At 34.3% G+C, this 23,846-nt stretch overlaps 1 protein-coding gene across 8 annotated transcripts in view; it reads left to right on the plus strand.

Annotated features, from left to right (window-relative positions):
• Window positions 1–23,846, plus strand: part of Gphn (gephyrin) — a 337,298-nt gene that overhangs the window by 151,865 nt on the left and 161,587 nt on the right. For 4 of the 8 annotated variants that reach the window (XM_090344303.1, XM_090344305.1, XM_090344307.1 and 1 more), the window contains exons 5-7: window positions 2,707–2,745; window positions 13,776–13,870; window positions 21,247–21,313. In XM_090344303.1, the coding sequence (XP_090200429.1) occupies window positions 2,707–2,745; window positions 13,776–13,870; window positions 21,247–21,313 (201 nt within the window). The remainder of the gene's footprint in view (window positions 1–2,706; window positions 2,746–13,775; window positions 13,871–21,246; window positions 21,314–23,846) is intronic. The other 4 variants (XM_090344304.1, XM_090344306.1, XM_090344308.1 and 1 more) reach the window with 1 other exon arrangement.

The raw sequence follows: 23,846 nt of genomic DNA on the forward strand, positions 1-23,846 counted from the left end.
TATGTGGTTCTGAGAAATTAAACCCACGGCTTCATGCATGCTAGGCAAGCACTCTACCAATAAGCCATATTTCCAGCTAATATAAGTTTTAGTCATAGGACCTATTTATTTTCTTTTTACTCCCTTTTTTTTCATTTTAAGACTTACCTTTACTGTACACTATTCCTCAGCATAGAAATACTCTTTGAGACAGAGATATAATGAATGACTATTACTGTCAGGAGTAAATAATATTTAGAGGAATAAAGTCTATTTTCACATAATGCTGAAAACAGTGGCAGTAAACTATATATTTGCTCAAATTTTAATGATTACTTTTTTTTAAATGATTACTTTTTATCTTATAAATATAAATCCTTAGGGCAAAGGGTGTGCGTGTGTGCCATGTGTGTGTGTACATATGTTAGTCCTGTGGCTTGACATCAGAGCCTAGGCTGTATTCCTCAGCTTAAACTTCAATTCTGGCTTTGGGGGTAGTTAATTGGATATAAAAGTCTCACAGACTTTCATGTCCCAGCTGGCCTCAAAACACAATTTTCAGATCTCAGCCTCCTGAGTAACTAGTATTACAGTTGTAACACACCAGGCCTAGCTTGCAAGCATTTTTTAAGGGCCACATAGAAAATATTTTAGATTATATGGTCTATATGGTCTTGATTATATATACCTAATTCAGCTAGGACTATGGCAAAAAAGCAGATCATTCATAGAAATGAATGAGCATGGTTCTGTGTGCTTCAGTACATACTTATTATGGTCACTAAAATTGTATTTCATATAATTTTCACATCATGAAATGTTATTCTTTTGATTTATTTTTAATCAATTTCAGGTTACAGGCCATGCAAAAACAGTAGGCAGGATTTCACCCATATTTATTGACCCCTTTAGACATCCCTGATCTCTTATATAGTATCATTTCTTTTCCTTTAAAAGTTTGTGAGCTTGAGAAGAATGCTATGAAATTTTGAGATTTAAAAAAAAAAGTCCCTTAAGAAATGTATGTGTTCTAGTCTCAACTATGTAAGCAAAACCCTACTATATCTGTATGTCAGACACTGTTCAAGATGCTGGGGCTATTCCAATGAACAAAGAAGTTACAAGGTCCTACCTTTACAGAGTCACCCTGTTGTTCCAAAATTTTAACATTATCAAAAGCTTTTACATTTAAGAAATTTTAATGTGGAGCCATAAGCTTAAGAAATCAAGTAAATAAAATAGATATTATTAGATATGTAAAATTCCGTGGATAAAAATAAATCAGCAAAGGTTAAAGGATTGTCTAGGCAGGAAAGAACATTATAATTCTAAGTAGTATCATCCATCAGAGAAGGTGACATTTGAGAAAAGACTAGGAAAGAAAGAGAAGAAACCATGCTTCTCATGAAGCATGTCACCCTTTAGTCACCCTTAGTGCAATAAACCAAAGACCTGGCATAATTTGACTCACATTTTAATAGGCAAACCATTTAGGAAGTTAATAAAATAACTAAGAAAAAAATTAGGGGGACGGGAGTTTGGCCTAGTGGCAGAGTGCTTGCCTAGCATGCACGAAGACCCAGGTTCGATTCATCAGTACCCCACATACATAGCAAAAAGCCAGAAGTGGTGCTGAGGCTCAAGTGGTAGAGTGCTAGCCTTGAGAAAGTCCAAGGACAGTGCTCAAGCCCTGAGCCCAAACCCAGGACTGGCAAAAAAAAAAAAAAATTAGAGTACATGAGACAAGAATTTTGTTCAGATAAGTTCAGTATAGTCATTAATATATACACCTATGTTTGAACACATACATACATAAATATATGTAGACTTGGGTTTTTGAAGCAGGATCTCATTTTGTAGCCATAACTGACTATTCTGCTTAGGACTGTCATGTGCTGAAATTATTAGTGTAAGCCATGACCATATCTAGCCTACTGATTTTTTTTCCCAGTTGGTATATTTTGAAGGCAAGGGGAGAAAGAAAAAAGCCAAATAAGAGATTTAGGATTTGACTTGAGCAATTCGAAGGAAAAATTGCCTTTTAGTTAAATGAACAATATGTTAGAAAGTTTAGATTTAGTAGAAAAGATGAGTTTTTCTTTAGCCACAGGAAACTAAATGGCCTTTAGATACCTGATAAAGAGGTTGAATTATACTAAATGTTTGCATATGGAGTTGAGAGAAATTGTGCTAGAAAAATTCTTTAAAGAAAGGTCAATAGACAGATCTAATTTAAATCCCTGACAATTGATGAGATCCCCAAGGTATTTACTGGGATTACCATGTCATTATTTGTGTTACTGTCCTGATTCTTTTCTGATCTACTTTCCAAGATATACACAATTTCTAATACTTGTCCCTTTTGCTCACTCACCAAGAATGGTAGAAATCACACTGAATCAAAAGCTTAACTCACACAGAAACTGACATTTAGTTAACCATGCTCAAATTTTACCATGCTGTAAACATGGGAGTGAATTTTCCCCAAGTACCTCCTTGCTGGAAACTGTTTGCATTGGAGGTAAGTGTGAAAGGGGAGGTTGGGGGAATGATGGGCTAAGGGTTTCCTAAACCTTTCTCCATCCTCCAAGTGGTTTGATTCTGAGGAAAGGAGAAGGTTCAGGCTGGTTCTTGTTTCCCTGAACCAGTTCGAGTAGCCCTAAATTTGACCTGTTTCCTCAAACTGGGAATCAGAAATCCCTTTTCTCTTCTGTTTTTCTGCTGCAGAAATTCCCAACATTCCCATTTTGTGGGCTCCAGAAAGGGGTAAGCGAAGACTTCAATCCCAGCCAATCATTTCCAGATTAATAATTTTTAGTGTTTTTGATTTCTTTTTTCATCATAAAATGCTTGGACCCATTTTTTCCCATCTCTTTAATTTCCTTGTGGATTGTTATGTATCTATGTACTAGGGTCATCCTATATCCCTAGGCAATATAGTTCAGATCCATCTGCTATTTTCATTTGTGTGCTGTTCTCTTGTGGATTCTCATGCGGTTTATGGATTACTATTTCTTAGTTAGAAGACACCCAATTCAGGGACTATTTCATTCTCAGTTTCATCTTTTTTTGAATAGTGTTTTGTTTCCCTGCTAACAGCTTGTCATTACCCTGCCCAACTGCTTCTGATGATCTATCATTGCTTCTCTATTGTTCTGTCTTCCTGCTTGGTTGCCTTTGAATTTTTGTCTCTACTTTTTGCCTCACTTCACTCATCTGCTCAACAATTTGCATTCTTGCTCATTGCTTCTTTGTCCATTAGCAAATGGGCTGGTACAGCCATATCATCTGCTATGTTAGCATTTTAGACTGCCCAGCTTTGTTTATCTTCTGTTTTACATTCCCTTATACTATATTCTATCAATCCTCTGCTCTTTGCCTGCCTGATCTTCTCCAATCTATACCTATAATATTGTAAGTAGGTACAGATTATTTAGCACTTTCATTTTCTATTGCCCCTTGCTTTGTGCTGAGTTTGACTGCCGAGTGAGTTTGCTTGACTATTGCCTCCTCTACTTATTTACTGCCAATGGCTGATGTGTTAATTTGTTTGAGACATTGCATTCATCTCTTTTGAACTTGCAACTTGCTGATTGGGTCATATTACCTCTTTTATATTTCTCTCCATCTAATAAACACTGATGGTGTCCTCTGTTGTCTTGTAACCCTGACAGATGTTACTTCCAAGAAAAATTTTACCTATATGTTATTCAAACATATATTAGAAGTGGGAAAATGCTTTGATATTTAAGAGCTGACTGCAGTCTACTAATCCTTTTAAAACACATTACCACTCATCTTTTCTGCATTTTTATACAGTTCCACGTTCTTTTCTTTGGGAATTTCTTATAAGTCATTCCTCATCATTGTTTCAGTTATCATATACTACGTATTGTGTATGGGATCTTTAAAAAAAAAATGTTTCCCAGTGGCTCATACCTATAATACTAGTTACTCAGGAGACTGAGATCTGAGGAATGTGGTTCAAAGCCAGACCAGACACAAAAGTCCCTGAGAGACTCTCATCTCCAATTAACTCACTCAAAAACTAGACGTGGTACTTTGTCTCAAGTGGTAGGGTGCAGTCTTGATTGCAGAGAGGCTCAGGGACAGTGTTCAGGTCCTGAGTTCAGCCCCACGACCAACAAAAAAAAAAAATCCATATACTACATTTATTTATTTATTTATTTTCTTTCATTTTTTTTCTCCAAGGTTTCATGAGGACAAGTGATTTCTATTTTATCCTTTTAACTAAGGCTAGAAAAAATTTCAAAAATTTTAAGTACCATTGCCGAAAGCAACAAGTTTAATTACCTTAACACCTCTTTGTAAAGTTCGAATTAAAGTAATTTGAACTGTGTTCTATTTTTAGTTTAAGAATATCATTTCTAAGCCTCTCTGTATCTTATGTACCATCAATTCTTTAGAAATCCATTTGATATGTTTATTTTTCCCTCCTTTTAAACTGTTTTTTCTTGTGTTTGGGTAGATCTTTGAAATGGAATATTTTCCATGTACTTGCAAAGTTCTTTGCATCTACAAATAATTTGCAATACAAAACGATCTGCACCATAAATCTCTATATTTAATGTAAATTCAGACATAAGTAGAGAAGAATTTTTCTGGAAGTTCTAATCGTATATATATATATAAAGTGGAGTGTGTACTTGTATATGTGGATATATGTATATTTACAACATGCTTAAAATGTAAAAAAATGGCAATGCTGAGTTTCCATAGTAAATTTTATTTTTTTGAAAATAAAAAGAAGAGAGAAAAATCTATTAACTGTCAAATAAATTTGGGAAATATGAGAAAAGGCACAGGCAAGATTTTTTATGAAAAAATTTTAATAATGAAAGTAGTCACTTGTAAAAGGTCACTTTAGGAAAAGTATTTTATAGGTTAAAATTTTTTATTGTAGAAAATATATAATTTTAAGAATACAATTCAATAATATTATTACAATGGAATTATTTTTGTACAGACATCGCTACTGTTTCCAGTACTTTCTTATTACAGGAACTCCATATGCATTAGACATACACTCTACCTTTACCTCCCTCTCTTACTCCTAGTAAAACTAATTTACTTTCTGTTCCCATGAATGTGCCAACACTTGATACCTCACAGAAATGGAAATACAAAATTTTTATCCTCTGTCTTATTTCACTTAAGGTATTGTTTGTCCATGCTGAACATAATTCCTTTTTAAAGACTGATAAATACTCCATTGTATGTATATATATATATATATATAAATTTATTTACTAGCTCATCTGACTTCTGGCTATCAGTAATAATTCTATGAACTTGAGTGCATAAATATTTTTTTCTTTTAGTTCTTTTGGTTATATAAGTGGAAATCAGTTTGATAGCTTTTATACTTTTTCTCTTTAGGAGGGAATTAAATTGCTAGCAAAGCAATCAGGGAAACTACATAATTGATATGAAAGATAGGTAAGTTTGAGATACTGTATTAGAAATAGAAAAAAATTATAATTTTTTTGGCAGTCTGGGGGCTGAGCATTGTTCTTAGGCTTCCTGAAGACTAGAGCTCTACCACTTGAGCCACATCACCATTTCTGGCTTTTTCTGTGTATGTGGTACTGAGAAATTGAACCCAAGTCGTCATGCATGCTAGGCAAATACTCTACCACTAGTCCATCCTCCTGGACCTATAAATTTTGAAGTAGATGAAAAGTAGCAAGATTTAGAACACTGAATTCTAATAATGAAAGGAAATATAAAAGACAACCAATTGTTCTAAAGGTTAGGCACTTTTTAAATGCTAGCTTTAGAACAGAACTATAGTGTTTCTTTGACATAGGTTAGTGTGGACATAGTAAGATCAGACGTAAGCATTTAGAAGGCAAGGTTTCAATAAAGATAACTGGATGATGAAACCAAGTTTGTGTGTGCATGCGCATGTGTATAATACACAATGTCAGTCAAATTGAAAGTTAGAAAAAAATTCTTATTTTTAAGAATTTCAAACTGGTTGTGTGTGTGTGTGTGTGTGAGAGAGAGAGAGAGAGAGAGGGAGAGAGACAGAGACAGAGACAGAGACAGACAGACACCTAGAGCTTGAGCTCAGGGTCTAGGCATTGTTTAGGAACTTTTTGGGATAAGGACCAATGCCCTATCACTGGAGCTGAACAGATCCACTCATGGCTTTGTTATAATTGAAGATAAAAATCTCCCAGATTTCTCTGCCCCTGATGGCTTACAACCATAATTCTCAGATCTCAGCCTCCTGAATAACTATTATTACATGTATGAGCCACGAGCATCTGGCAAAAGTGGCATTTGTAAAATAATTATGAACAGAGGAAAGAAGTTTATCTTTCTCCCCAGTGTTTGAGTGTATTTTATAGTCGTTCTTAATATGTAAACCACTAAAGAAACTAGAAGAGTTTTGTAAAATAATTAACATTTAGCTTGTACTATTTTTATAGAAACATATATATGGATGTGTACATTTCCAGCCAGAAGCAAGATTGGCAATTCCTGGATACATTTTATAATCTAATTCATTTACAATATATAACTCAATGATTGGAGTATATTATACTAGTACTTAATTTGTTGAAAAACGCAGAGACTCTATAATCATTGAGCAATAACTCTTCATTTTCCCTTTTTTAATCCCTAACAAACTCTAATTCAGTTTCTCCATACATTTCCCTGTCGTAGATATTTCAATCATATAATATGTTCTTAAACCTGGCTTATTTCATTTAATGTAGTACCTTTGGTTTATTCATGCTGTAGTACATAGTAGGACATCATTCTTTTGTTGATGAATAATAACTATAATATAGCTTTGCTGCAATTTATTTGTTGATGGATAATTTTTTTCATCTTTTCCTTATTGGAAATAATGTTTCATTGAGCATTGGAATATACTATAATTCAATACTTTTTTCTATTTCTTTGGTTACATATTTAGAAATAGAGATACTAGATCATGTCGTAATTTTGCTTCCCATTCTAATAAATCAAACTTCTATGTGTTTTATAGTTTTAGATATTTTATGAAGATCTTTGGTCCAGTTTGAGTTAATTTTTGTATATGATGTTAGATGTGGGGGTCACACTTACTTAGCTATGAAAATGGAGCATTTAAAAAGTTTTAAGTAGTTACTGAAAATGTTGTTCCTAACGTAATGTTAGTATACTTGTGAAATTTATTCACCTTGTAATTTTGTTCAAGTATTAGCAGTGTAACTACATATGATACTTGTTTTGGTTACCATTTTTGGCAAGAATTCCTCTATAACCAAACCACACTAATGTTGGTAGAGAGATTAAGTAAGGTAAACAGAATGCAATATTTGCAAGTCCTTCTAGAGGATGAAACATAGGATAAATAACTGTTTTGTGCTATTTTTCCCCTTTGAGCAACAGTAAAAGCCTAACATGGTATGTATGCCTATAATTCCAGCACGTAAGAGCAAAGGACAGGAAGATCAAAAGTTTAAGACCAGCCTAACCAGTTTCAGAGAATTATGTTATATACTGAGATCCTACTTTAAAAATCTAAAATAATAGTTGGCCATAAATGAAATGCAATCAAAATGACATTGAGATTCCATCTCATTGTTTCCATTCAGGATACTTGAACACAAATAACAAATGATGAGAATATAAGATGAAAAAATGATCCATAATACACTGCTGTTGGTTATATGAATAACCAACAGATGAATAACAGTAGTGCAATCAGTATAGAAAGTAGCATGATAGGGGCTGGGAGCATGGCCTAGTAGTAGAGTGTTTGCCTACCATGCATAAAGACCTGGGTTCATTTCCTCAGTACCACATACACAGAAAAAGCCAGAAGTGGTCTTGTGGCTCAAGTAGCAGAGTGGTAGCCTTGAGCAAAAAGTGTCAGGACAGTGCTCAGGCCCTGAGTTCAAGTCCCAGGACTGGCAAAGGAAGAAAGGAAGAGAAAGAGGGGGGGGAGAGAGAGAGAGAGAGAGAGAGAGAGAGAGAGAGAGAGAGAGAGAGAGAGAGAGAGAGACAGACAGACAGACAGACAGACAGACAGAGACAGAGAGACAGAGAAAGAGGCAGAGAGAGACAGAGAGAGAGAGAGACAGAGAGAGAGACAGAGAGAGAGAGAGAGAGAGGCATGATGGTTCCTCAAAAAAATAAAATAGATCTAACATAGATCTAACCTATAATCAAGAAGTATCCTTCTTGGTCACACTATATCAGGATATATTAGATTCATCTGAAAACCCATGTTTACTGCAAGAGTATTTACTGTAGATAAGTTATAGAAGCATTCTAGATTTCCTATGAATGATGATTGAATCAAGAAAATGTGGTAGATATACAAAATTGAATGTTACTTAGCCATAAAGAAGGAAATATCTCATTTTTAAGTAAATCTGGAACTAGACATCATAAGTCAGCTTCCAAAGGACAAACAGCTCATTTTGGGGATCTACACTTAGGAGATATATACATGTGTCGATACATGCATAGACAAAACATGATTGTTAATATTAGACTCTTTAGGGGTACAAAACTAAAAAAAGCTGGGCAAGGGGGTTTGTAATCCTAGCTACTTAACAGGCTGCGATCTGAGGCTCGTGGTTCAAAGCCAGCCCAGCACTAAAGAATGTGACTCTTATCTCCAGTTAACTACTAGAAAAGTAGCACTCTGGCTCAAGGGGTAGGGTGGTAGACTTGAGCTGAAGAGCTCAGGGACAATACCCAGGCCCAGAGTTCAAGCCCCATGACTAATGAGAAAGAGATGCGAGGGGGGGTGGGGTGGGGAACATGAGTAAAAACAAAATATTGTATCTGTATGGGAATAAAGAAAGCTCAATAAAAGCTTAGAAGAGTAAAGACATAGAGAAAGAGCTATACAGAGAGTTGATCTAATTAAAGTGTATATACATTTCTGAAATACCACAGTGTAACCATATTTTTACAATTGATATACACTGAAGAATAACTAACAGATTCTGTTGGGGGTTGAGTATGAGCTGAGGGTGGGCAGCAAATGTAAAGGGTAAAGGAAGGTGAATGTGATTGAAGTACTTTATATATACATGTATATATGAAAATAGAACACTGATACTTATTAAATGAGGCTGAAGGTTAAGGGGAATGAACTTGATCAGGGTATATTGCATACATGGAAATATCACAATGAACTGCCCTCTGTACAATACCTGGATAGGAAGCATGAGGGCCTGAGTTAATACTCCATTACCACAAAAAAAAAAAGAAAAAGAAAAAGAAAAGAAAATCAAGGATTTTATTTTAGGCTCTTTTCATATCTACAGTTTTAAATGTTCTAAGTCATTTTCCCAGTAAAATAAGTCAATTTTCCTTCATCTAACTTGCATCTATTTTAGTTTATCTTTGATGGGAGCAATAGAGCCTCTACTTGAGCTAAGTGAAACATTGACATCTTATGTTCTCTGGTTTAACACTTACTTGAGTCTTATTTCTATCCTATTGCTGTTTTTACAGCTGTCATCCTTAGTGCATGAATGTTATAGTATTTAAAATTGATTGAAACCTATAAGTAGTAAGGACACGTGTATGAATATTTTCATCCTTGCTATTGCACTTTGCTGTTTTCCATTGGTAAAGGCTACAGTCCAAGAGATGATGTTAGTTCCTTTTTTCTTCACAAGATGCTTTCAAGATGCTCACATTTGTTTCTTGTGTATTTGATTTGAGGTTATATGGTACTGTCCAAAGTTCTGATAAAAAAAAATTGATGTCTCCAAAGGTGCTATTTTTTTATAAATATTAAATTTTCAGGATTATTGCTGTCATGCTGCATTCTTCAAACATCTTAAGATACTCAATGTACTTAAAGCTTATATTCTGTAGTGCTCTTTTGAAACTTAAATGTATTTTATCATTCCAAACATGAAAAGTAGAAGGTATTTTTATTATCATTGGATAGTTGTACAAAGGAATTACAAGTCAACAAAATATAAATACCATGCATTTTCTAAAAAATATTTTATTGAGTAGTTGAACAGAAGAGTGTCATTCAACAAAGCAATTTAAATACTGAGACTCACCTTTCATCACCTCCAACCCTTTGACCCCTATCATCAGTGTTTGTTTGTTTTGTTGGTCAAGGGGCTTGAACTCTGGGCCTGGGCTCTGTCCCTGCGCTCTTGAGCTCAAGGCTACCACCCTACCCTTTGAACCTCAGAGTCACTTCCAGTTCTAGTCGTTAATAAGAGTCTTAAGGACTTTAGTGCCTAGGCTGGCTTTGAACCTCAGTCCACTGATCTCAGCCCTCCTCAGTAGCTGGGATTATAGGCGAGAGCTGTTTTGTATTTTTGATAGGGTAAGATAAAATCTCAGTGTTGTTTTGATTTGAATTTCCTTTATGTCCAGAAATGTTGGGCATTTCTTCATGTATTTGTTAGCCATTTTTACTTATTCTTCTAAGAAGTCTCTATTTAGCTCATCTTTCCATTTATGGCCGATGGCTCATGCCTACAATCCTGACTACTCAGGAGGCTGAGATCTGATGATCCCATTTCAAAGCCAGCCCAGGCATGAAAGTCCATGAGACTCATTTTTTTCAGATATTTTTATTGTAATTAATAGAAGGGTTACATTATATTCATCAGATAGAAGGTGCATTACTTCACATACATTCATACCTTTCTCATATCTTGGACCCAATTTCCCTCCCTCACTCCCTCCCCTCATCTTGTTTTCCTCCCTTCCCTATCTGACTTCAAATAACCAAATATGCATATATACAATATATCAGATAACCAGGTGAAATACTGCAACAATATGAGATAACCAAGGTCAGCAAAAGAGATGAGAGATAACATAGTACATTAAGGACAACAGTCACTCATTATATGGCTTTTGTTTCTATATCCTGGAGGTCCTTTCATTTAGCGTCATTTTATATGGCATTATGTATCTAAGTGTTGTTCTATTGTAAATCTCTGCTAGGAAAGCCCAAGGTTTCGGTTGATTATGACAAATGAGGGAAACCATTGTGTCTATGTTCCGCTTTGTCCTCTGATACATCCTTCTGGTTCACACTTCATATTACTGCTTCTCCCTGATGCTGATCACAGTATTTCAGTACAGTTCTTACCCTGCACTTGCCAGTGCAGGTTTTTTCTCCATCCTCTTTTTTCACCATACTTCTTTATCTTTGCTTCTTCTTTACTGTTTCTAATGGCTTTGTAGGTTTTCTTCTTATTTGCTTTTGTCTAATTAGTATGATCAGAATTACAGAATTGTGAGTTAATTGGAAAGTTTTTGCATAGAGAACACTGACATGCTTGAAGATATAGTTTGTTGTTTTACTTATGTCATTGAAATATAACAATAGCCCTCTTGAAGGAGGTAAATACATTTTATTATTCATCCTATTCCTAAAGTACACTAAAGTGATAAGTCATAAAGCCAGGTTTCAATCGGGGGTAGGTTTATACATTAATATATTCCTTTATTAAACATTTGAGCTCATATTTAGTGAGCATATTATGTGTTGAAGACTACACTAGATGCTGGGACAAAACCCACCCCTATCTCATAAATATCTGTGTAGTATCTTTGCTGGCTTCACCAATCTTTGTGCTATACCAGATGCTTAAGAATAAGATAGAATAAAAGCAAATCGATAGCTTAATGTTTGGTAGAAAAGATATATTTGATAAATAGGTAATGAAGACTTTTACTCTATATTTAGGGAGTCAGTATTAGAAAGGGAGAATAGTGTCTGGTCCTGTAGAGAATCCAATATTCTATTCCCAACTCCCACCAGGTCACCCTTATCAATACCTCTGCCTATCAATGGCTTCACTACAATATGTGTTTTCATTTTATGTTCTAAAATACGGAAGATCTGTGTGTGTGTGTCTGAGTTTTCTAGATATTAAGGAAGAATTCACCATCTACCCTGCCACATCTTCAGAAAAAACAGAACTCTGCACCAAAAGTACATACATGCAACAATATCCTCTTCTTGATTTTTTGGGGTGGGCTTTAAGTTTTTAATTTCCTAATATGTTACTAGTCCTTTAAAAAATACCTTTTAATAAAACAATTTAAAGATTGACTTTTTTGCTCTTTTCTGGCCTCTTCTGTTTAAAGATAGTTTTATTGTTAAGTATTCTTTGTAGAATTTCTTTTAAAAATTCAGCCACTGTTTAAATTGTGCTATGGTGGGGTTTAGTATGCCAGCAGACACCTCAAATCTGTACTCTATATAATTATAATGAATTAACTAGCAATTTATATGTAACATTATTTAGTATCTAATACATAGTTGATATTTTTGAACTGCTTGTCAAGTCCTCAACTTTACTAAGAAGGAAAAATAATTCTAATGAAATACTGAAATGTCAACCTCACCTTTACCCCTCCATATTTACTTTGCATTTTGTTGTTTTTCTTCCTATTTATTGGAATTCTTTATTTTGTAAGTTTTCTGTCTTGTATTGCTTCCAGTCATTGTAACTTCCTTTATATGTAGAAACTGAGGAATAGACATGGATTTTCATGGATTTTCTTCCCTAATTTTAGCCTAAAATTTATCTTGAGCATTACAGTACAATACAGAGGCATACCTCATTTTGTAGAACTTCAGTTTGCTTCATTTCACAGTATTGCATCTTTTGCAAATTAAAGGTTTGTAGCTATGCTATGCCAAATCAGTCTACCAACACCAATTTTTCAACATGTGTTTACTTCTTGCCTCTAATTTAAATTTTAGTAATCATCACAATATTCCAAACTTCAGTATTATACTTGTTGATTAATCAGCAGTCCATCTATATCAACTTATATCCTCCACCAGCAAATAGTTATGACACATAACTATTTCAACAATAAAATATTTTATGTAGGTAACATTTAGGCATAATACTCTTTTACACTTAATAGACAATAGGATACTGTGAGTATAACTTTTATATCTATTATTAAACCAAATATTTCAAATAATATGTTATTTTAGTGGTCTAGAACCAAACCTGAGATGTCTCTGGGATATGCCTGTATAAGTCTTTTGACTTATCATTAGATTTGAAATTTGCTTGTGTCCTTCCTTAGCTTATTCCTTAGGTTAAGAATGCCCTATCCTAAAGCTCTTAGTACATAGTTGAAGCCAGCCATCCTTACTTTAGAGAATAGTCAGATGCTTTGTTATTAAAGATTATAAGATGTAGAGCTTTTTCATCTAGCAAATACATGGGAAAAGTTGGCTTTGTTTTTTTTTGTCCCTTTTAAACATATTATAAAATTATAGAGCAAGGAGAAATATCGTATGATCTTAGCTTTTGAAGGACTAGGTAACACAAAAGATTACTCTTGGGCTGGGGAAATATAGCTCAGGGATAATGTGCTTGTCTTAGTATGTGCAAGTCCCTTAGTTAGATCATGAGTACCACAAAAGGAAATTGATAGACTAAGAAAAATGCCCAGCTTTTGTTCCCTCTTAATGTCTATTAAGCTATCATAGTGATCTGAGGCCTCAGTTTTAGAATTTAAGTTATTAGGCAAGGAAAGATTTCTGTCAAATACTTCTGAAAGTGTAGGAAAGAAAATAGGACTGCTAATATTCTCCTGATTTTCTTGGTCCTCACCTTTTATTTAGTGATCCTCTAAAACTGAGTCTGGATGCTTTAATAAAGTGTTTGTGTAATTATAAAGTGTAATTATAGAAAGCACAGTTTATAATTATCTTTAAGTGAAATTTTCTACTCTGCCTTCCTTTTTTTTTTTTTTTGGGCTAATTTTCACTCAGTCTGCTATTTAATCTTTAATTACAGGCCACAAAAGAAGTGATAGAACGGGAAGCACCAGGGATGGCCCTGGCAATGCTGATGGGATCACTTAATGTTACACCTCTGGGCATGCTCTCTAGGTAAGAAAGTCAATACCACACTGCAAAGAAAGTTAATTCCACTAATTAGTACCAATGACCTACACAATAGAATAGCAGATCTAAGAAATTTAATCACAAAACTAAACTTGTTATTAGCTAAATCTTAATCCTCATCTAGCTAAATCTTATCCAATTTCCTCAGTTTCTTTTATTTTCTTCCTTTCCTTCTTATTTTCCTTCCTTCCTTATATCTTCTTTCTTTCTTTTTTTTGCTTATTACGCTTATCTTTATAAAACAATGTTATGCAACAGTTAAAAATTGTCAATCTTAGTATAGATAAGAGGACACTTTTATGAAGAGGTAAAGTTATGCTTTTTTGTGATTGTTTTTACCCACCAACTGGTATTTGTCACTTTTAACTGTAACTAAATACTAGCTTAAAATTTATTAAAATAACAAGCTCATAAGTCAAGAACCTTCATTCTAATTTTTATATGACATATTGGTTTGATGTCATAAAAAAATCAGTTCATAGAAATGATCACTGCATGGGCCGGGAGTTTGGCCTAGTGGTTAAAGTGCTTGCCTAGCATGCATGAAGACCCGGGTTCGATTCGTCGGTACCACATGCATAGAAAAAAGCCAGAAGTGGTGCTGAGGCTCAAGTGGTAGAGCTCTAGCCTTGAGAAAAAAATCCAAGGACAGTGATCAGGCCCTGAGCTCAAGCCCAGGACTGGCCAAAAAAAAAAAAAAAGAGTACTTTTAGAAATGATCACTGCAGCTTTGTATATTCAAGTTATATTATTGTAAAATATTACTCTATTGAATTAATATTTCAAATTATACCCTTGTTATTGACAGATGTCTCTCTTTAATATAATGGTTTAGTTGTTGCTATTTTAGCATCTCTTAATATCCCCTAAATGATGACAATATCAATATACATCATGTAAAATAGAAGTAACTTAGAATCTGCTGATTTCATGACTAGGAATTAATATACAATTAATCTCAGAGCAATACATAATAGATGTATAATTTCATAGTTATTTGTAGCCATTTATGTCCTGTGTGCAGTGTGAATATAAAATTAAATGTGTACATGTATTTTGTTTCTGTGTAAGGTGATTCCTATTGTCCTTTCTGTTACTTGAATTGAGTTTATATGCCATCAAAGCAGATACTTGGAACACAACTAATGGAGAATGTGAATGTGAATGGCTCATTATATTGTCTTTACTGTCATGTTCACAGTATTAGAACTTTATTAAATAAGAGCACATAAAGAATCAAAGTAGCATAATAGAAATTTGTAAACTTAAAATACATGCTAGTCTTTAAGCAGCTCAAGTTATTTGTTTTATACTACATTTTGTAGCCCTTACTGAGACTGCCTATACACATATAGTCAAGGGTCATATTTGATCCCATTTCTTCCTCTGGAATTAAGTAGCTTATTTTTTTGTTTGTTTGTTTTGTTTTGTTTTTTCTGTCCTAGGGCTTGAACTCATGGCCTCGGCACTGTCCTTGGACACTTTTTGCTCACTTTTTACACTCTGGCACTTGAGCCACAGCACCACTTCTGGCTTTTTCTGTGTTTGTGATTCCATGGAATCAAACCCAGGCCTCAGTACATGCTAGGCAAGCATGCTACCACTAGGCCACACTCCCGGCCCTGTAGTTTTTTTAAATAAAGAAGAATTTATTTAAGAAAGAATTCATTTCGTATTAATTCGTCGTATAGTGAAGTTTTCATTCAGTAAACCTAATGATACACTTATTTGCCAGGACCTATCTTAAGGATTAGATATTGTAACGATATAAGGAAAAGTTAAGGTGATTTTTGCCTTTAAGATCCCACATTCAACTGAAGACATTCTTTGAAACTAGTAATATAATTCTTTAATGTAAAGATAGCATCTTAATTCAATATAGAAATACCACGATTTTCTTATTAAAATGTTTCTTAGTGCTAATTAATCCTGTCCCTTCTCAGTCTTTATAATTCTGAGGATTATACTGCTGAGTAGAAAGTGACACTAAGTAATTTGCAATAAGTCAAACTCTATTCTGAAGGCTTTAAAAATTAATGTACATATTATACTAATACTTGGTAGTAGTTTGCAATACTTATGAACAAGGAGCTATGAAATATTTTCCTAACAGTTCTTTTTTATTTTTTAACATTTATGAGGTTTTGAACTCAAGATTCACACTTACTTCCTAAGTTGGTACTCTTTATCTATTTGAACCTTATCTCAATTCTTTTTTAACATTGATTTTTTTTTTTTTTGCCAGTTGTGGGGCTTGAACTCAAGGCATGGACACTGTCTTTGAGCTTTCTCAAGGCTAGCACTCTACCACTTGAGCCACAGCACCACTTCTGGCTTTTTCTGTGCATATGGTACTAAGGAATTAAAAAAACTTTGTAACTGATAACTGGACCTCTATGTGTTGGTTTTTGTGTTTCTCAAAATTTTTATAAGAACTACTTAATATTATTTTGTTTGTATTTTTTCATCTTTGTATATAAAAAATTTCTGGATCAAATGTATTGATCTCTGTAAATTGCTTAAAATGCTTACCGATTCATTGGAAGTTTTAAGTATCAATCATTGATGTGATGTTCTGCCCTTAAGTTGTAATTTTAGAGCACATTTAGTGGCAAAAAGCTTTCTTTAGTTTTTCCCTCATCTGAAAATGAAAATGTTGGTTAATAGTGCAGGTAGAAATTATTTTTACAAAATATGTAGTTTTATAACATATATAGTTATGAGTTGAATTGACTATTCTTTCATCACTTATATATATATTTAAATCCCTTGCTCTATCATCTTCTGAATCCATGGTTCCTAAAGAGAAGTTCAATAATTAAATGCTGCTCCCTTCTGTGTCACATGAGTTTCTCTCTGACAACATTGGCATTATTTTTTCTTTATTTTTTATTTCAAATGTGATTATGATGTATCTGAATGTGTTATTCTTTGAGATAATCCTTTTGGGTTCATTGAACTTCATTCTGTAAATTTATGTTCCTAATCAGATTTTGAAATTTTAGTCATTAAATTTTCAATTTTGTTTGATTTGTTTTGTCTTCTTGCACAAATTTCAATTTCATTCTTCTGGGATTTCTATGACATGAAATTTAAATCTGATCATAATGTCCCACTTGTCCCTTAAAATCCATGCTTTGTATTGTTTTACATTTTCTATGTTTTTTCTTCAGATATTTCTATAATATATCTTCAAATTCTTAGGCATTTTCCCTCTTTCGTCTCCATTTTGCTTTCAAATTTTCCTTTCCAGATCAAGTATTTTTTTCATTTTTCAATTTTTTACTTGGATTTTTTTATAGTTACTTCCTTGCTAAGAATTTCTTTTCATTTAATTTAAAATACATTTAATCTTTAACTCTACTTCAAAAGCATTGATCTTTGTGTTATAGAGGATGATTATATTAACTGCTTAAATTTTTTCTGACAATGCTAGTGTCTGGCATACCTTTGAATGTACATTAATTTTTTCTTCATAAATATTAATATATTCTGATTATTTCCATGTTGAATGATTATTAATTGTATCTTTGACATTTAGGATATTATGGTATAAATAAAATGCCACATATAAACCTTGCTAAATCATCTGTATATTGTTAGTTAAGTCTTTTATGTAAATCTGATTGAGTTGAGAGCATACATTCTGTTTTACCTTGTGTGGGTTCCACCTTTACTGTATTATTAGGATCAATCCAGAAAGTAGATTAAGTCTTTACAGTGGTATGCATCTTAAAAGTTTTTCATAGTTCTTCAATTTCTTCTTACATATTTACAGTTCAGAACTGAGAACAGAACCTGTATTAGTTTATACATAGATTTATAGAATCTATCTTTTCACATCCCCGCTATTTAGAAGTGCTTTCACATTCTCCAGTTTACAATGGCCCTCATACACAATTACTATGCCCAAACAAGATTTCTTGCAGAATATTAATCCTTTTTGCTACCATGTAGTTCTATACAACTGCGACATATTTTGTGACAAAGGCACTAAACATTAAAAATAAAGTAAGTCACCTGAGCTGTTGTGACTCACACCTATAATCCTAGGTGTTTCTAATAGAAACTACTTTTCTACTATTGTGGTCAGAATGCAAAAAACAAAAAAAAGGACTATTCTTATACTAAAAATATCAATGCTTCATTCTGTCTACACTCAGAAGTTGTGGTTACATACGTCTATTATCTCTGTGACCACAACAGCAAGAGCTCTATCTTTACTCGTAGTCCTTGAGTTCATATTCTGTCATTTACCAGCATTTAATAGCTTATTATAGACAAGTTACTTAACTAAGTTTAGCATATACCATTCTGAACCTATAATTTTGTGGGGGGGTGGGGGAGATCAACTACTTTTTTCTACTAAACTTCATTAAAAAGAATAGAGCAGCCGGGCAGGGTGGCTCATGCCTATAATCCTAGCTACTCAGGAGGCTGGGATCTGAGGACCAGAGTTCAAAGCCAGTCCCAGGCACAAAAGGACCTGAGACTCTTATCTCCAGTTAGCCTCTAGAAAATGAGAAGTGGGGCTTGGTTCAAGGGTAGGGTGCAGCCTTGAGCTGAAGAACTCAAGAGTCAACACCCAGGCCCAGGGGTAGGGTATTAGCCTTGAGCTGCAGAGCTCTGGGATAGTCCCCAGTTCAAGCCCCATGACCCACCAAAAAAAAAAAAAAATAGAGCAATTTTGGGGCCAGGAGCATGGCCTAGTTGTAGAGTGCTTGCCTAGCATGCACAAAGCCCTGGGTTTGATTCCTTGGTACCACATACACAGAAAAAGCCAGAAGTGGTGCTGTGGCCCAACTGGTAGCCTTGAGAAAACCCAACGACAGTGCCCAGGCCCTGAGTTCAAGCCTCAGGACTAGCCAAAAAAAAAAAAAAAGCAAAACAATACAAGAAAAGAATAGAGCAATTTTGGAACTTAAAATTATTCAAATGCTTATACCTTCTAAATACATTTCTGAGTGGTAAGTTATAGTACATTTTGGTCAGTCCAACCTAGTATGTTACTAGCTATTTGTCAACCTCCTATCCCCATGGATTCCATTGACAAAAATACAAAAACCACAGTAGGAAATATATGCTCTCCAAATATTGGAAGTATGGATATTTGTGAATTACTGCCTCAGAATTACAGAAATGCAAATATAACACAAGGTGCTTGAGTTGCAATCGTCACTGGCTGTATCTTCAAAGAAATTCATAAAGATACCTGTTTTTGTTCTGGGTTTGCTTTTACTTTTGTTTTGTTTTTGTGCTTTCTACTTACTGTTTTGGGAGCGAGTTTTAGTATTGGGATATTCATTTGCTATAACATATGTAGGTGGGATTTAGAAAAGTACCTTCTAAGCCCAGCAGAAGATGTAAAATCTGAAAGAACCTGAGAAAACATGAAGTTTATACTTCAGGCTAATCTCTGATATACACACCATGTAACTTTTAAAAAGTAAACTTTAGATAAGTGAGGGAATCATACTTCCTTAATTGCTATATTAGAAGATTAAAATGTCCAGTTTTAATGGGATACTCTTCTTAACTACTGATTTTATGTGGCAACCACATGCTTGTCATCTCACTTCCTTGAAAGACTGATTGGGAAGAAACCAATTCCAGGCCAGCTTGTTTCAGACATTCTGAGAGACTACTTCTCAGTGGAAAAGGCTGGGGATGACAGCATATATTTGCCATGCCAATTAAGATAGAAGGTATAAAGTAGGAAGCTTAATGTGGGGTCAGACAAACAGGATGATCTTCTCTCTGAACTTTTTTTTTTTTTGCACTACTAAATGATCAAATGAGATGGAGGCATGGCTCAGCAGTTGAATGTGTACCTAGTAAGTGCAAGGCTCTGATTTAAAACCCTAATATTGTCCCTTATTCTCCAAAAAATGCAAAAAGGAAAATATGGAGAGAGGGAAGAAAGAAAAAGAAAAATTATACTAAGCATTGAGTCATTTTATCTCCATAATGTTTCCTGAGTGCTTGGTAAATATATTAGTAACCTGACTGGACTCTCAGAATAATAAAAAGACATCAGCTAAAAATTAGGAAATATGAATAAGTGGTGGGTTTTTCAAATAGAAAATCCAAGAAAGCATGCATAAAGACTGAGATTGAACTCACAGCCCTAGTACTTGTATACATTATCATTAATCCATTCATGAGAGTAGCACACTCATTCCTTAGTAGCTTCACATTAGACCCTGTCTCTCAACCTTGTTGTAACTAGAATTAAATTTTCAACACAAGGTTTTTTGAGGGGAAGATTTCCAACTATAACACTTTTATTGAATGGTTGTGGCCTATATTACAAAGAATACTTCCGTAGAGAAGACCTCATATTTATGTACACCAGAAGAAATACAAAGTAATATAGTAGCTACATTTGTTTGTGATAGTGACAGATATAAACAAGATATTCATTAGAATAGTGGATAAGTAAAATATGGAAAAATCATGCAAAGGAATTTTGTAAAGCAAAGAAAACCAGTTATTCATGTCAGGAGGGGGGAATCTCAAACATATGGTTATTGAGAAAAATAACTTGTTTAATAACATATGTAATATAATTTTGTAAACATAAAAAGCATCTTTTAATCTGGCAGCAGTGATTCACACCTGTAACCTAGCTAATCAGATGGTGACTATCAAGGCCAGCCCAGGTGAAAAACGAGAGCATTATCTTAACCAATAGTTTTCTGCAGCAAGATACAACTCATATGTACATAGACTTTAAGATCAGGACGATTATCATTCCATGAACCTAAACAAAAAGAAGCTCATAAGACCCCTCCTCCATCTCAAGAGAAAAGGCTCATTGTGATGGTGTGCACTATTTTAGAGTGGTCTTTCAGTGGTGCTTAGTAATAATAAGCAGAATATACTGATGATTTGAATGCCTATAGAATGCATTGCAACTACTTACAGTGAATATGTGACTCTTGTTATCTAATTCCAATGAGCTTTTTCAGGGAAGGTGGGTCAGCTATTATTGAGTGCATATCATGTGCTAGGCATTCGATAGATTTAATTTCAAAGCTTATATTTACTCCTTCTAGTAACTCAAATTTTGAAAACAAATGGAAATTCCAGTAACTTGGTCACTATTATTATGATAGTATTATCAAAATTTAAGTATGGCCTATCATAGTATTGCTCAAATTTGAGCATGTATCAAATAGAGTTCTTGCTAACATTCCAATTCCTAGATTCCATCCTCAGTGGGTTTTGTTGATGAATATTTTACTATAATAATTTTATTTTTTAAACACTCTCATGTGAAGTAAGTTGACTGGACTTTGTTGAATATATTTATATCAAAACATTTATTGCAGCTCATTGTCCTTCTTATTTCCTTTCAGGCCTGTGTGTGGAATCAGAGGGAAAACTCTCATAATTAACCTACCAGGTAGCAAGAAAGGATCTCAGGTAAGCATCATTGACAATTTATGTGGCTTATTTATAAGACTTTAAACCAGCAATGAGAATAGCCAACCAAAAAGTCACATTCCCCGTGCCTGTGCTGACTTCTGACATTAATTGTAAATTCTAAGGATTCCTAAAAATCACCCTAAGATTTAGTTATGTAATTCATTAGAAAGACTCAAAGAACCCACTGAAACTTACACTTTGATTTATGGTTTATCAAGAAAAAAGATACATAGATCAAATTAGTGAAGAGAAGTACATTAGACAGGGTGGAGGAAAAATGCCAAGCATAGTGTTTCCATGAATGCATGATTATATTACTCTCTGGCATCAGCGTTTGAAATGCGCTTTTCACTAATCACAGAAACTCACTTATGTTTTAATATCTTTTTTTGTTTTTTTTGTTTTTGTTTTTGTTTTTTTGCCAGTCCTGGGCTTGAGCTCTACCACTTGAGCCTCAGCACCACTTCCGGCTTTTTTCTATGTATGTGGTACCAAGGAATCGAACCCGGGTCTTCATGCATGCTAGGCAAGCACTTTAACCACTAGGCCAAACTCCCGGCCCTGTTTTAATATCTTTTTGTGTGTGTGTCTTTTGTGGAGCCTGAACTTAGAATCTGGGTATTGTCCTGAGCTCTTTTACTCAATTTTAGCTTCACTTTGAGCCACAGCTCCACTTCCAGTTTTTGAGTGATTAATTAGACTCTCATGGTAACTTTTTCTGCCTCCTTAGATCTCAGCTCTTGTATAGCTAGGATTACAGACATGAGCCCCTGGCACCTGGATTGATGTTTTTTTTTGTTTGTTTTTTCTTGGTTAGTACTAGGGTCAAACCCAGGGTATTGCACTTGCTAGGCAAGCACTTTGCCACTGAACTATATCCCTAGCCCTTGATTGTCCATGTTTTTAAGTTTATCACACTTTCCATGTAACTGACCTTTACCTCTTATCTTCCAAAGATTGGACTGATACCTTTCATCTCAAATACCTTTAAGAGACAAAAGCCAGTACCCTGTAGGCAAAAGCTTTCACCATAAATGGTGAAGGCTAGATAATCTAATGGTCATAGAGTTCTATCAAAAAAATATTTTGTCAGGCATGAAATTTTGATGGCTTACATTTCATCTCTCCCTAGCAAAGTGGAGCCCACACAGAGTAAAAGAAATAGCCAGTTTATCTGGTCAAACTACATACATTTTTATACATTTGGAGAAATTTAGTAATTTCCTAGCTGATATACTGTTCTTTATAACATATGATACATTTGTACAAAACTATATACCACAGAAATTATATGAATTAATTTCCAAGTCTTCATTAAACCAATCATTTTCTTTTAATATTGTATTCTACAGAGCCTTTAATTCAACTTTCAAATATTCTCGACCATCAGTCTCATTACTGTAATTAAAACCATGACAATATTATAATTATAGTTTTGAGGAAACATAACCTAAATCCTAAGAGTTAAAAGATAACTGGAAGCTGGGTGAGGTGGCTCATGCCTGTAATCCTAGTTAATCAGGAGGCTGAGATCTAAGGATGTTAGTTCAAAGCCATCCCAGGCAATAAAGAACATGAATGTGAGACTCTTCTCTCCAATTAATCACTAAAAATGGGGAAAAGGGGCTGTGACTCAACTGGTAGGGTGATAGCCTTAAGCTGAAGAGCTCAAGGACAGCACCTAGGTCTAGAATTCAAGCCCCATGACCCACCAAAAAAAAAAAGATAACTAGGTTACAGTCTTCCTCAGATATTAAATGTTAGGTAATGTATCCTATCAAATCATTACACTATCTCCCTTTCTGATGTCACTCTGGTTTTTAGGTTTGATAGGTTCCAAAACCAGAAGTTGTCAATAACATATGACTTCACTCTTTCAAGCATGTTATAGTTGTTAAAAAGTATCCTTTTTTTGCAACTTTTAACGAGTATAGTATCTTCCCTCCTTTATTTCAGTATATTCAGCTTCCAATCTTCATTATCTTCACTTATATGCAAATTTTTTACCATCTTTGAAGGAGATGTGAGATTAATATTGCTTAAGATCGCTGTGAGTAATATTTAGTTAAGCAAGTATCTCAGTTCATTCATATTTATATAGGGTAGCATTACATAGGTAAAAACTAGTGAATTATCTTAGCCCTTTATGTCAGATATATGCGCTATATTCAGATATATTCATTGTCAATCCTAATTTGGCCAGATGTGGGGTAAAGGCAAAATTAGACCCCTAGGAATTCTATATCCAAGTTTTAAGATAGAGTTAAAGTTGTCTTATTTATCCCATATTTCTTTCATCCCTTCTTCTAACACACTTGTAATCCAGATATTGAGAGTGTAGTACCAAGTAGAAAATAAGATGACATGGGGGCAGGGGAGAGAAGCACTCATAGAAAGAAAGTGTAAGTCAGATGCTGGTGCTTCACACCTATAATCATAACGATTCAGAAGACTGAGACCTAGATCATTGCAGTTTGAAGCCAGTCTGGGAAGAAATTTCTGCAGTACGTCATTTCCAAACAACCAGTAA

The sequence above is a fragment of the Megascapheus bottae genome, chromosome 14, assembly GCF_031878675.1.
Source record: "Megascapheus bottae isolate mThoBot1 chromosome 14, mThoBot2.hap1, whole genome shotgun sequence".
Lineage (NCBI taxonomy): Eukaryota > Metazoa > Chordata > Mammalia > Rodentia > Geomyidae > Megascapheus > Megascapheus bottae.